At 35.8% G+C, this 15650-nt stretch overlaps 1 protein-coding gene across 1 annotated transcript in view; it reads right to left on the reverse strand.

The window, feature by feature from the left end:
* Positions 1-15650, reverse strand: part of EYS (eyes shut homolog) — a 1484071-nt gene that overhangs the window by 438141 nt on the left and 1030280 nt on the right. Inside the window, 1 exon segment of the mRNA XM_034648271.1 lies at positions 10385-10615. Within this exon segment, the coding sequence (XP_034504162.1) occupies positions 10385-10615 (231 nt within the window).

A 15650-nucleotide genomic window follows, 5' to 3' on the forward strand; every position in this document is an offset into this window, starting at 1 on the left:
TTTATTCTTATCCATATCTATGATCCTAAGACAGAGAGTAAAGAGACATCTATAGACACACCTTAACAAAATAGATTAAATCAATTCAAATTGATTTAGTATTTCAAGGACAGTTTAAGAATAAATTCTTTTGCTCATGTGGTTCTCAATTTCATTAATAAAATTGTGTTTATGAGTAAGGACATCATGTTGCCTCTTAAATACAAGTTCTATTAATTTTTTCCTGTCAAAGGCATATCACATGTAGAAGAAAATAGCTGCCTGAATATCAATTTCCCAGAGGCCACATAATTTATTCTTAATTCACTCTGGTCATTATAGTCCTTTCTTTTTGCCATTGTATAAATAACATTTGAAGGCAGGTTAACATTAATTAGCCTTTGTTTTCACTGTTGGTCTATTCTCATATCATCCAAGTTAACATTTTTCAATTCCTTGGAGAAATATGTTCTAATTAACTAAAAAACAGAATTTTACGGGTGCCTGGGTGGCACAGCGGTTAAGCGTCTGCCTTCGGCTCAGGGCATGATCCCGGCGTTATGGGATCCAGCCCCACATCAGGCTCCTCTGCTAGGAGCCTGCTTCTTCCTCTCCCACTCCCCCTGCTTGTGTTCCCTGTCTTGCTGGCTGTCTCTCTCTCTGTCGAATAAATAAATAAAATCTTAAAAAAAAAAACAGAATTTTATTTCAAATCTTTATAAATCTTACTATTTAATTGTAAATAGTATAATATAAAAGTACTAGTGTAGCTTTTTTTTACCATTATATAAATGTTACAATGACAATAATAGAATTCAACTAACCTTATTAATTTAATTATTAGAAAATATATTCTTATCTGGAAAAGCTTAATGTTTTCTTTGAAAAGGTATGAACTGCAGCAACTTAGAAAAAAATAGTCATTATATTTATCATCTGATCATAAAACTTCACTAAATTTCTCGAGAGCAGAAACAATGGGTCAACTACAGATTTGAATATATAGATGAATGAAATGAGTGGAACTGTTTTTCTCTTCATTAATTTGTTTTAACCTCATCTTTAGTAAAAAAAAATTATTGGTACTTACAGTTTTCTCTCAAAAAAGAACTGGTAAAAAGTCATTCTTACATATTGATTTTCATGGTAACATAATTCTCTCTTTGTCTGGAACATTCTTCTGCTATTCAAAAAACTGGCACTTTCTCAGTTTTTAGTTTTGGAATTAATGACAATTCTTCATAATAGATTTCTAAATATGTCTTTTTCTGCTCCCACTGTTTTTCTTCTTTATTATAGCACTCTATTTCAGAATCTGTATACCAGTTTGGATTATATATTTGTGTGTTTACTTTTTTATTGGCTTATACTTCTTATAGATGACAAAAGGCAGGGACTATGACCGTCTTATTCACCAATGTATGACCAGTACTGGAAGCTGTCCTCAGCACATAGTAAGTATGTAAAGAATTTGTGGTAGAAATATAAATGAATGTCTTTATCTAACTTAATTTATAAGTGAATTAATATATTAATATAAGAATGAGAGAGAATTTCCATAGAATATTAACCACCCATTTTTTTGTGTGAAAGGTCCTATTTAATACACAAGTGTAATATGCATGTCTGATATACAGCCAAAGTTCAGGACTGGTTATATATATCTGGCAACTATCAATGTACAGACAGCATTTAAGGCTTCAGGATTCTGTTGTATCATCTCATGTAATAGTAGACAGATAATGTAAGCACAGATACGTAAAGAAGAGAGATCCAAACGAGTTTTCTAGCGTTTGTTAAATACATGACTGTTTTGTGCTTGCTATTTTAACAGATAAATGGTATAATTCAGTCTTTTGACTGAGACTTTTTATAACTTTGGCTGTTTCTCACATTCTATGCTAATCAAACCTTTCAGTAGAAAAGTCTCTTCATGTTCTCCCTGTTTCAGTACTCAGAACTTGGCAACACCATCACAATTGTTACACCATTTTCCTTTCATCTTGTGAAACTGTGTGTTCCAATATGGTATCCACCAGACAAGTGGCCCCTGAGATAAGGCTTGAAATATGCCTAGTTCAAATTAACGTGCTATAAGTATAAATTACACATCAGACGTGGCAGACTTAATATGAAAAAGAGAATCTAAAATATTCCACTAATATTTTTAAATTGTTTGCTAATAACATTTTGGATATACTAGGCTAAGTAAAATACATTTAATTTATTCTCTTTTTAATTTTTTACTGTAGCAAGAAGAAAATTTAAAAATTGCATATGTGCCTTGCATTCTATTATTATTGGACAGTGCATTTATATAACCACTGAAAATTAAGTATTTCATGATCACTGCATACCAACTTTTTTCTAATTATTACTTCTGATTAAATATTATCACCTTTAAGTGATTTCATAAGTAGCAGTCTAAAGAATTCTAATTAACTTTTCTTCTGTTTTTATAAGCAAATTTACCTTAGGACAAAAATGTTTTAAACATGTCTATCAATTAAAAGGACAATTAGTAAATTCATCAAATGTCATGTTTACATGTCTACAATCAAATGTGTTTATATTCATTTATTGTACAGAGAGAGAGAGTGAGAAATAAGTTGGTACAATTGAAGTCATCATTCTCTTAATTTACGTAAGTTTATGTAATTGTTTATCTCAGATATATACAATAGGTTTCTTTCTTTCTTTCTAACTTTCTGTCTTTCCTTTTTTTTTTTTTTTTTTGCAATTCAATTTGGAATCTACCATTGAACAACTTTGGAGAAAACATGCTGTGGCAGATAAAATATTGGATTTGGAATGTGGACATTTGTGTTGTAGTTCTAGATTTGTCCTTAACTAGTAGTTTCCATGAGTCACTTCTCTTGGACTTTGTTTCCATACCTATGAAATTCTAGTTTCAACCACTTTAATTTTAAGGTGTTTTCCAACTGTAAATTGTTTTGATAGTCTAAAAAAGACCCTAAACATATGTTTTAATAATCATTCATATTTTAAATTTTCTCTGTATGTGTGTGTGTTATGCAGTAAATCTGTTAGAAATAAATATATTTGTACATAACGAAGTCATGGAACTTGAGGAGAATTCAGGATTGAAATGAGAAAGATAAGATACTTCCTATTTCCCAGTGTGCACATACATACATAAATGTTTAGCTAGCTGGTCACTAACCTCTTGTAGAATAAGCCCACATCATTTGCTTTATTATCCATAATGTCTGTGCCCTGATAAAGTTTTACTGCATATGATTCAGCTTTTCGGTGGCTACGTGCGACAGAAGATGGCAAAAGAAAGAGAAAAGGGGACTTTTGGAGTGTCCTGTCTTTTATAATCACATTTTATACTACACTTTTTCTTTTACACAAAATAATACACTAAAAAAATAGTCCTTAGGGTTGTAATTTTTGATAAAAAATCTAAACTATTTCTGTATAGTAGTTTACTATATAAAGATCTATTATACTTCCAAATTATTAGGAAACATTAGAATTAAGAGTTTTCATCCAGTTTTTCTAGCCCATTAAAATTATGTCCCCATTTTTCTACCTTTTTCTCCTCCTCACCATATCTTTTCTAAATTCTACACCCAGATTCATCATCCTGAAGCAATTTCTGATTACTATGTCTTTTTCCCAATGAGAGTCATTGCTAATGAATTTAAATAAATAAATAAATAAATAAATAGGGGGGGCAGAAAGAGGGGGGAGAGAGAGAATCTTAAGCAGGCTCCATGCCCAGTGTGGAGCCTGAAGCAGGGCTCAATCTCACAACCCTGAGATGATGACCTGAGCTGAAATCAAGAGTTGGATGCTTAACCGACTGAGCCACCCAGGCTCCAAATAATAAATTAATATTTTTAATCTGTCATTGGGGTTCTCTGCAGTATGGGTCTCACCTGAATTTCCAGCTTTATTTCTCAGCTGATCTCATATGTATCCTGCTTCCAAGCGAAACTAGACAATCTTCTCCTCCTTCATGAATTTTCTCATTCTAATTCCTCCAACTCATCCTTCTAAGTACCATTTCAGAAACCACTTTATTCATGGAATATTTTTCCTGATTACCTAAGTTGGATGTCAGAAAGGAACAATCTTCATGAAAATATTTTGATAAGAGGTTTATGTTGTGTTTGCTGGAGGAATGGCAACAAAAATTTTGCTAAATTATTCTACCATATAAATAAATAAAAATACCAGGAATGCAAAGTGAAAACAGAAAACAGGGGAATGATGAGAACAGAGAGGAGAAATATTTGAAGAATTTTTAAGGAAAAGATTTATGTTTAATATTAAGGGGTGTGTGTGTGTGTGTGTGTGTGTGTGTGTGTATACCCGTGTGCTATAAAAGCCTTACGTGAATGATTCTATTTTTGTGTGGAAATGAAGAAGAGGCCCATTGTTTGGGATCTTAGATTTTTATGATCTAGTTCCTATGTTAGAAGCCCAAGGTAAAAAATGACTCCTCTTACCCATCTCCTTTCTGTCCTTCTCAGGCAGTGGGTTAGCATATGGCTGAGGTTTTGCCAATCAGAAAATTTCAAAATATTTTGGGATTCTGAAGCCTAAGCAAATGACTCCGACTGGTGACAGTATAAAAGCCTTTCTTCAGTGGTGGTGGTAATGCTCCAGCCTATTCTTGGATGAGCCTTATTATGCTTCCTGTTCCCTGGTTCTCCAAAGTATCCTTCTGAGTGTATCTTCTAAGTTGGTTCCACTTGCTTTGCCAGATATCCATCTAATAAACTTCCTTTTCTATTATATGATCACATAAATTCCCTGAGGAATGACAACAGGTACTATGGTAGGTAGAATAATGGCTCCCTAAAGAGGTCCACACCCTAATCCCTAGGACCTGTGTACATGTTACTTTACAAGGCAAAAGGGCATTAAGGTTGCAGTTGGAATTAAAATTGCTAATCAGCTGATGTTAAGATACAGAGATTATCCTGGATTATCTGAATGGGCTCTGTGTAATGATACGGGTCAGTAAATGTCGAAAAGGGAGGTGGAAACATAGATGAGATCACATGGTATGAAAACGTTTAGACCCCCCACTGTTTGCTTTGAGAATAAATGAAGGAGGAATGAAGGCCTCTGGAAGCTGCAAAAGCAAGGAAACAGATTCTCCCCTAGAACCTCCAGAAAGAATACAGCCCTGCCAACATCTTGATTTTAACCTACTGAGAATTATGTCAGACTTTTGATCTACGGAACTTTAAGATGATAAACTTGTATTGCTGAAGTCACTAAGTGGTCTGATAATCAGTTACAGAAGCAATAGAAAACTAATATAGGTCCTAAGTAAAACATTGTTGGGGAGGAGGTGATGTTGAGCTGAAAGTATGTAGCTTTCTTTGAGACTATGTAGCTTTAAAGAAGAAGGTACCAAAGCCAGCTGACCTTTGTTATGCTTGTCTTCCTCTCCTTACATCCCTCCCTCCACACCCCATGAGAACAACTACCTGAAAACTTAATTACAAAAACGTAAATTTTGTTCTTTATTTCATATCACCTCCAATGACTAACTTCATGTGTTACACATGTTAGGCGTTCTTAATGTTTATTTTATTTAATTAAGTGTGTTGAATTATAGTGGAATAAAAGCATGTTAATTAAGGCAATAAAGGAGACAAATAAAATAAATGTCATCCTTTTTTGATAGACAGAGGGGTATACGTAATTCCCTCCTCATCCTATATGGATATTTCTGGATTATTACCAGCATAAGTACAGAGATTGATGGACACCAATTTTTACATAGTTACAAGCATCAGGATGAGGAGGGAGCTGTCTTCTTCCACAGACTGAACACAGAACTCCTTGCTGAAGAGTGTGCAGCAACTGATAGTAGAAAAGAGTGGAGAAGACTGGAGCCCTTCAGCCCAATCCTGCCTTCAAAACTGAAATCCTCTGTCTTTGATGATAGGTAATTTTGTCTCCTTTCAGCCCCCGTCCTTGACTTCAATCCCCATTCATTTTCAATTTAACATCTTACTATTTCAGCAGTTGTCGTTGACTAATAAATATGCAGCATCACTCTAGGACTTAAAAAAAATAAATTTTCAGACCTGAAAAATTTTCAGTATTATGTTTGAAAAGGCCAATACGCATTTCTTGGCCCTTTGTTGATGATGTAGACCATCAGTTCTTTGCAAAGGAGATAAATCATTGTTATAAGAAGCTGATTAATGCTGCTTCTCTGCCTCGTTGGCTCTGGAATGTCTGACGTTCGGTCACCTGATCTAAAGTTAATAAAGAAATTCAAACTTCTCTAGTTTGCCTGTAAAATATATTCTGGTTATGTTGTAAAAGCAAAGGCAGGTGTTAAGGCAGTCTTTTTTTTTCTTTTTTCTTTTTTTCTTTTATAGCAAGACAAACCACCTACTAAAACCTCTCATTTTTATTTCTAGGTTTGCAATTTACTCAGTACAGATGACCTTTAAACATATATGGGATATACACAGACAGGATATCAAATAAAACAAAAGATTTCTTGGTTTTAATGTATGGCATTTAAATACTCCTTTATTGCACTATTTATAAAACTGTTTTATAGAACACTAAAAAGTATTGGGCTGTTTAAAAATGTTAATCCTATAATTAATAGTCAGAGGCATACGCTTTCCCCCAGCACAAGGCACTGATATTCTAAATCTGTCACTCTGAACTTTACAGTAGGAGACAGCCATCTGCCTGCATGCAGCCATCTAAAACAAAGCAAGAATATATGCTCTTATGTCTCCCCTGGTGAGATGCAGGATCTTTATGATAAAGTAGGCAACAAGATTTAGCTAATATGAATAAACATAGCATGTGCTGAGGAAAAAAACATATATTAAATCAAACTGATTCTATAAAAGTCAATGTTATTAGGTGATTGGATAGGGATGATTTGATAAAATAGAGCACATTACATAATGCCAAGTAGAACGGAAATATTACTATGGGTGACCCGTTATTGAGTACCATAGCCCTAAAAACCTCTTCTCTGTGTACTAAATCTCAATTTTAATTAAGGTCTCAATTTTAATTAAGGTCTATACTTAATTTACACCTCCATTTTGCTGTGAAATATCAAAATTATGGTAAAATGCTTCAGTATTCTCTCACAAGTTAAAAATATTAACTGGAAGTAAAAAAGCAAGGTTGTGAAGAACAATCAACTTCCAACATATCTTTACATATCGGATGCCTATGCAATTATATAGTTTTTTTTCCCCCCAGAGAATCATGTTCTTTCATCATTGATATCTAGATTTTTCTGAAATTCAAGACTTGTTCATCTACTTTCTGTATTTTTACTGAAATCATTATGGAAATAGATATGATTCTTTTGAGGTCACCTAATGTACTTTTCAGTTTAATTTTAGGTTGATCACAATAATAATACTTTCTAGTAAGAATTTAGATCAACATTAACGTCTTGGTTTTCTGATTTTCAAATATCATTTCTTAAAGAAAATTCTCTTTTCTTCCTGAAATTAAGATACTTCTTATGTACAGATTAAAGAGTGAGAAAATTCAGAAATTCCATGTCATGCCATCATGTTAAATATGATATTCTAACTCGTGTATCAATAGAGCATAGTGGTTAAATGTGAATGCTGGAGTCAGCCAAGATTGCTTCTAATCCTACCTCTACCACCTACAAGCTGTGTGACCTTCAGCAAGTAATTTAATAGAGTCTAGGCCTTAGATTTCTCATTTGTAAATGGGGGTAATTCACAGTGCCCACTTCAGCTGGGTTATTCTGAGGGTTAAGTGAAATAAGATGCATGAAGCACTCAGTGCAGTGTCTGGTAAATCAGAACTCTTCACAGTAATATTATGCAAATTTCACTCCTGAAGTTGAAGTTCATATATTTTAGATGTTGAATGTACTCAATAAGGGACTCATTTAAGAAATTATTTTCATAGCAATTATCTTTAAATTCTAGGCATTTTAATACTGAGAATATATATATTCTCAGTATTAATATATATAATATATAAATATATATATTCTTAGTATTTATATATATATAGGGAGAGAAAGAGTATTTTATATACATATATATATATGTATATATATATATATAGAGAGAGAGAGAGAGAGAGAGACATGGAGGGAGAGGAGAGAGATGGATTAATTGATTGATTTGGAGACTGTTTATCCAAATCAAGACTTTTACCAGGTAGGTGAAACACCAAAATGAGTACACAATACTGTTTATTGAAATCTACACTTAGAACTTATAGTATCTGGTCAATCTAGATAATGCTATAAAAAGTCTCATCATGGTACCAGATTCCTGAATCATGGGCGTTAGGCATCAGTCATCATCTGTCAATTTGGATTGTAAGATGCATACCAGTATGAATTATATTTAGAGTATTAGATTGAAAACACAAACATGCTCTTGGCTTTATAACTGAAAGAAGAAAAATACTTAATTCAAAGGGATAAATGATTAAAAATAAATATAATTTTTACAGTTAGAGCATATTACACCACATTCTAAAAATCATACTGAAATATTTCCCCAAAAAGGAGGCAAGAACAACAAAATCACAGACAATACTATAACTGATAATCTAAGAACAGTTCTATTGACTGAATTTTGTTTAGAGTATCACACAACCTCAGATATTTCCGACTTAAAGTTTCTTAAAAAAAAACCCTCTAATTGGTAATAATTAGTCACAGCTTCTGATTATTTTGCACTTAGAAATAAATAATCTATAGTGGATTACTTAATTTTTGCAATATATGTCATCCAACTATTAGTTTTTAAAATATTATAAATTCAACAGGAAAAACATTAAAATGTACAAGGTAGAAAGTGATTAATAACGCTGAAAGAAAATAAAATATCCTCAACAACAAATATAGAATAGAGATTCCCAATTCTTTTCCTGAGGTCAGTCTCCTACATTCTGCCACCCAAAACACCAAATACAGCTAATTCCCAGGAAAGCCTTGGGTTTAACTCCAAATAAACCTGGATTTCTCTCTTTCTGGAGGAAAGTATAGGTCTGTGCATCAGTGTTAAAGCTACTCAGTAAGGAGTTAAAGGAGGGAGAACTAAGGACTCAGTAGATGAGATAAGGATTATGGTTGGAGGGTCATTTGTAGTCTAACATGTGTGATTGACCAGAGATACAGCCAATAAATAAAGACTCCTATTTTGTAACATCAAGTTCACTATCATTAGTAAATCTGGATTAAAAAAAAACATTAAAAATTGAAGTATAGTTCAAGAAAGGTAAGAAGGGTATTTTTCTAAAACTCTACCTAGCATGAAATTAAAAAAAGAAAAGGCCCTCTCAGAGTTTTAAATGGCTAAGTGTGGATCTAAAAGAGCTTTACAATCCAAATTATGTCCCTAGAACTCTACTTACAGAATGTAATATAAATGATCACACACTGTACCGGAAGGCAAGTCTCATATTTTGCAGACATATGAAATATTCACTAAAAAATCAAGCAATAGTGACGTGTCTTCAAAAACATTTTACAATTAATAAATTGACTTTAAGGACACATAATATTTATATAATGAAAATAGACCATGTTTACATTTCCATGCCTTTTACTATATTTACTTGCTTACTTGGCTGAATATTAACACATGGCACTCCTACAAGGTCATCTGGCAAGGAGAGTTGAATAACGTATTATGCATACCTATGAGTTTGCTTCCAGAGGTCCTACATTTTGGTATTAAAAAAGGGAAATATTTAACACAATCATGGATAAATAATGAAATTCTTTGCCATCTAAATCATTATCCAATAGTAATCCACATCCTCACCTACCAATTTAGAACCAGTGATTAATTTTCCATAGAAAACTATGTTACTTTTCCAGATCTTAGTGTAGGGACATGTTATCATGACCTCATGCCTTTGTAATCTGCCCAGGGCGTTTTTGCTTCAATTAACTGAGAAACTTACTCTTAGGAGGCCATTAGATGTTGACAATAGAGAAATTTTCTTTTGATTCATAAATAGCTCCTTTAATACTAAAACCATATTCTTAAACACCAAAAAATAATGTACTCTTCTTACCAAAATAATTTAAATATAGGGATCTGCTTATGAAATATAAAAAAATAATGATCTGATTAACAATTAAGCAATAAAAATAGTATAAAGTAGAACTTAATTTCAACTTTAACTCTTATTTTGTGTGATAACTGAAAATATATTTTGAATAACAATCCTAATGGAGAAAAAAAATCTTAGGTTTACTTCTACAATACTGAACCAAAAGTGTTCTATCAGAATTCATTTTTAAATAAAATTATACAGATGTTTCTTGTTTGTGCTATTATCTGTCACTGTGTACAATAAGGTTGTAACTCTCTTGTACCCTCTGGAGAGGTTTTTAAAATGTGTGAAGATTGATTACCTTGTTCACAGAAATGGCCAGTAAAATGTAGTGGACAGTCACAGTGGAATGAGAACGTACCACCGGAGAGGAAGACAGGATGGCAAGTGGCTCCATTGTGACATACATCCTCCTGGCACGTGGATGGTGCTTCAAGAGAGGAGCTGAGGGAAGTCCACAGGGAGCCAACCCCTTCTGTTACACCAGAAGGAGAAACAGAGGACACTGTAGACAAGAGTAGAATCCTGGGATCTAGGTTTATAAAAAGATTAGAAAACACAATGTAAGTAAAAGTACATGAACTTAAACAGATACAACAGAAAATCTGATTTAAAATAAGACGAAATAAAAGCAAGACATGCACGGTTTAACTGAGGGTAAATAGAATAATCATGTTTGTTTTCCAGTTATGGGATTTATAAATGTTGAAAATGCCTAAACTATAGAATGTGACCCTAGGTGGGTCACAGAGCTGTAGTCAATCTATGTAGTTCTGAGAAGCTAAGTTAATTTCTTTTAAGTAGTAAAAAACCTGGATGTATCAACCTCAAAAAATCTAAGAGTCAGTTCTCTTATGTAAAATTAGAATTTGGCTAACCATAGTTCTGCTTTGGCTATTTTAACCCTCATGAACCAAAGATCAAGAAATTAGGCCATGTTACATTTTAGTGGTAAAACTGCTTGAACCTGAATTATTTCTAGGTTGAGTACTAGAAATACGTATTCTTCAAAGTGACTTGTATTCATTTCTAAAAGTTACCCAAGAGATACCTGATGAATGCCTGCAAGTAATTCCCTAATTTTTTTCACAAATTTTACTACCAGCTTAATTTTTTTTCTTCTCTAATAAATAAGGCTACAACAACAATAAAATCCCTTTGTTTTAGGATGAAGTTCCTTATGTTTACATTCAAAGCCTCTTGATAATGAATTTCTTCTTTGCTTTCCAGCCTATTTTACTGTGATCCCTAATAAGTACCTTAATTTCTCTGATACCCAATGAGATTACTATTCCTTAAAAACTCTGAACTTTCTGAGTTTTGGTAGTTTGTTTGAACTACTTTCTGTGCACTGTTGCTCTTCTCTTATTTAAATTTCACCTAAAGTGCCAAGTCAAGATCTATATTATTTCCTCCATAGAGCCTTCTTCACTGCTCCTGGTTCGCTGAGATGAAATTGCTATTTCCTTCATCTCTAAAATTCCACATGTCATTGTACCACTCCTAGAATATTTTCCACTGGCTTGGAATATATTTTTTACTTTATGTAGAGCCTATTCAGTCAGGTTGAACACTGATCATTGCTTTTCAATCTTTCCTCCACACACAAATTCCTCATTTTGGCAGAATTCCTTATTCATAGTAAACATTCTATAAATATTTGTTGAATTAATGTCTTCAGAGTACCCCTGAGTATTACATACTGTTTGGACACATTGCTTTTGGAATTTTCATTTAATATAATCATTAAGGGAATTATCTTTTTAATGTAAAAAAATCTTGCTGTGATACTAATAATCACTTAAATATCTAAGTAAATTTTTATTGTGTACATTGTCATAAAGATAAAATCTTTGCAAAAGAAATCAGTTCAAAGACATCCTCTAACTGATATTTAGAGACTTAGTTATTTTTGCCATCTCCTATATATACCCATGTCAACTTACTGGAATAAAAAAAAGCTGAAGAAAGTGAGAGAATTTATGAAAACATTTTTTTTTAAAGATTTTTTAAATTTCTTTATTCGACAGAGATAGAGACAGCCAGTGAGAGAGGGAACACAAGCAGGGGGAGTGGGAGAGGAAGAAGCAGGCTCATAGAGGAAGAGCCTGATGTGGGGCTCGATCCCACAACGCCGGGATCACGCCCTGAGCCGAAGGCAGACGCCCAACCGCTGTGCCACCCAGGCGCCCCATATGAAAACATTTTACCAAAACTATATTAATGTGCAGGTCAGTGCTTTTGTTTTACAATCCTTTTGCAACCTGAAATTCTTATTTATGGTGTTTATCACAGGTTGTAGCCATATATTTATATTTAATAATATAAATACGATTAAGTCCGACTGTCTTTTCTCTCCTTGAATGCAATTTTCACGAAGAATGGATGGATCATCTCTGCTCTTCATTTTATCCCTGACAACAATGCTTACCCCCAAGTAAGCTCTCCAAGAAATATTTTATAAATTTGAATAATTTTTTTTACACATGCAATGTACCATAGTACTAAAAAGAATAACAGCAAGTGAAAGTAATTTTATTTTGGGGGTCAATTTCATAACTCCATTACACAGCTCTTTAGTTTCATAAATAATATAAATTCTAACACTTTTGATGCAATCTTATAATCAATTTTCTTGGATTTCATTCTATTAGATTAATATAGTTCTTTCCGTTTGCACTCATAATATAACTTTGTCCCTTTAAACTAACTTCCATCAAGCACACCTAATTTGAAGTTCATGGGATTTTTTACTCAGTATTCCATATTCTAATTTAATTTTTAGTTTTATTGTCTCTGAATGCTTTCACCATTTTGTCTGTCTCTTGCTAGGGACTTCATGAACTGCAGTCAATCATCTCTTTCAGGAATAAATTAGACTGAATTTATTGTCACTACTTCTTTCTTCCACAATAGCTGCTAAGGGAGCCTATGTCTCACCTGAAAAAATCAATATGTTGCACATTTCAGCTGCTGATTATACAAAAATAATTACTATTAATTGATCCATCAATTAAAACATCAGGGTCATAAATCAAATTCTGAAAACAGCATCAATATGATATATTCTGTTATTAAGGTCAAATTTTGTATCTGATATACTACTATTAATAGTTCTTGACTTTCAGTATTTTTCTTTTCTTAAATTATAAATTATGTCATTACTTACCTATTTTACTGACTTTTTTAAAAGATTTATTTATTTGAGAGAGAGAGTGAGTGCACATAAGCAGGGGGGAGGGGCAGGGGGAGAAGCAGACTCCCTGCTGAGCAAGAAGCCAAATGCAGGTTCTCCATCCCAGAACCCCAGGATTTTGACCTGAGCCAAAGGCAGACACTTAACCGACTGAGCCCCCCAGGTGCCCCATTATTTACCTGTTTTAGAATTAAAATAAATTTGATTCAATTTTTTTATATATTTAAAAAGAAACAAAAATTTCTTTTGATAACGTTTTAACTTATTTTTACATAAAAGTTTCAAAATATCAAGTAAATGTGGACATTTATTAAACCCAACTAGATGATGGTCATATTGATATAATTAGCAATGTAAAAAAGGAGTATTAAAGTTGTAACTATTTTAATTCTAAAAACTATGAATGTATGAGAGCTTAGAAATAAATCGAGGTTCAGGGTTTTCAAAATTGTTTCTTAAATTAACAATATTGTAAAACTTCATTGCCTTTCTTATGCAAATACTGATTTACTGTCTAAAATAGTAAGTGTAGCTTGACTGTCTCTTGGGCATCTTTGGACAAGGATACAGTGATGAACCAGTCATTGCTACGACAAGTAGTAATCTCTAATGACCTTTTCTGAATGGATTAATGATTGAATGATACGCTAATTTTACTCAAAATCAAGCCTGAGCCTTAGAGAAAGGCACCTTGATATGACAGTGATTGCAAATCATGTTGTGGAAGCTCTAGGTGGAACAAGAAAAGAGGACACTCCACTTATTGTGTCATTCCTGCCATTCTCTCATTTCTAGAAAGTTCTACAGAACAAGCAGGCTTTATTTAGCCTGAGGGATTTTGCTTGTCAGCTGACTTTATCACTGCTCAGCAAACATGTCTGGCTTCCACTTCTTAGAAGAAGGAATGGACTCACAAAAGTGAACCCTGGAAGAGGGGAGGAGGTTAAGATGGCGGAGGAGTAGGGGACCCCTTTTTCAGCCGGTCCCGAGTTGAGCTGGATAGGTACCAGACCAGCAGGAATATCCACGGAATCAGCCTGAGACGCAGGAAGATACATCTGGATCTCTACAAATGAACATCTCCAGCGCTGAGTATCGAGGTACGAAGCGGGGAGCCGTGAAACCGCGCACAGATATCGGAAGCTAAACAGAAGGGGGAGGGAGCCGCCGTGTCAGGGCGCCGGGAAGCGGTAGCCACCTGCAAGGGGGAGCGGACAGACCGCGGACCCGCACGCTTGAGACAGCAGGCTGAGAAGGGAGCTCCGGGAGCGCACGCGGGACGGCTGGCGGTTGGCGGGCCACCTGCACGGGGGAGCAGGCGGACTCGCGGACGGCACCCGCGAGACAACAGACTTAGAACGCGAGCTCCAGGAGCGCGCGCGCAGGGCGGCTGGCGGGCCACCTGCACCGGGGAGCGGGCGGACCGCGGACCCGCACTCTGGAAACGGCAGACTGAGTCCGTGAGCCGGGAGCGTGCACCACCAAGCATCTCACGGAGCTCCGGAGCTCCGGTGTGCTCACTGGATCGAGGCTGAGACCGGGAGCTCCGGGAGCGTCCGCGGGGCGGCTGGCGGCTGGAGGGCCACCTGCACGGGGGAGCAGGCGGACTCGCGGTCAGCACCCGTGAGACACCAGACTGAGACGGGGAGCTCCGGGAGCCCGCGCGGGGCGGCTGGCGGCTGGCGGGGTTGGAAACACAAAGGACAGAGACGTGCCGGCCCTGGAAGTGAGGGCTGGGACGCCGGGTGTGGGGCGCACAGCCCGGGATGCTGCAGGGTTGAGCAGCACCAACAGAAACAGAGTTAAAGTGGCCAGAACATCAGTGGAGAACGATCCGCGATCCCTCTGTTCTGAGACAGAGGCTGAATTTCAGCCGCTGCTGCTCTCTCAGAAGAGGCATAGCAAACCGCCAGGGAAAGCCGCCAGAGAACAAAAGCCCGGAAATACCGGCTCACAGGGTGCCCATCCCCATCCCCCCTCGCAAGGGACACAGAGACTCTACCCAAACAGGGTTTTCTGAGTACCGGCAGGCAGGCCCCTCCCCCAGAAGGCAGGCTGAAAAATCAAGAAGCCCACAACCCGGAGCGCCTGAGTGGCGCAGTCACCAAGCACCTGTCTTCGGATTAGGGTGTGATCACAACGCTCCGTAAGGAGTCCTTCATCGGGCTTCTCCACCGGGAACCTGCTTCTTCCTCTCCCACTCCTCTGCTTGGGTTCCCTTTCTTGCTGACTGTCTCTCTCTCTCTCAAATAAATAAATAAACTCTTTAAGGAAGAAGCCCACATCCCTAAGATCTCTATAAAACAAGGGCGCACGGCCTGGGTCCCAGTCAACACTTGGGCTCTGGACAACCCTGCAATCTCTCTTCATC

This window comes from Ailuropoda melanoleuca, chromosome 19, assembly GCF_002007445.2.
Source record: "Ailuropoda melanoleuca isolate Jingjing chromosome 19, ASM200744v2, whole genome shotgun sequence".
Taxonomy (NCBI): domain Eukaryota; kingdom Metazoa; phylum Chordata; class Mammalia; order Carnivora; family Ursidae; genus Ailuropoda; species Ailuropoda melanoleuca.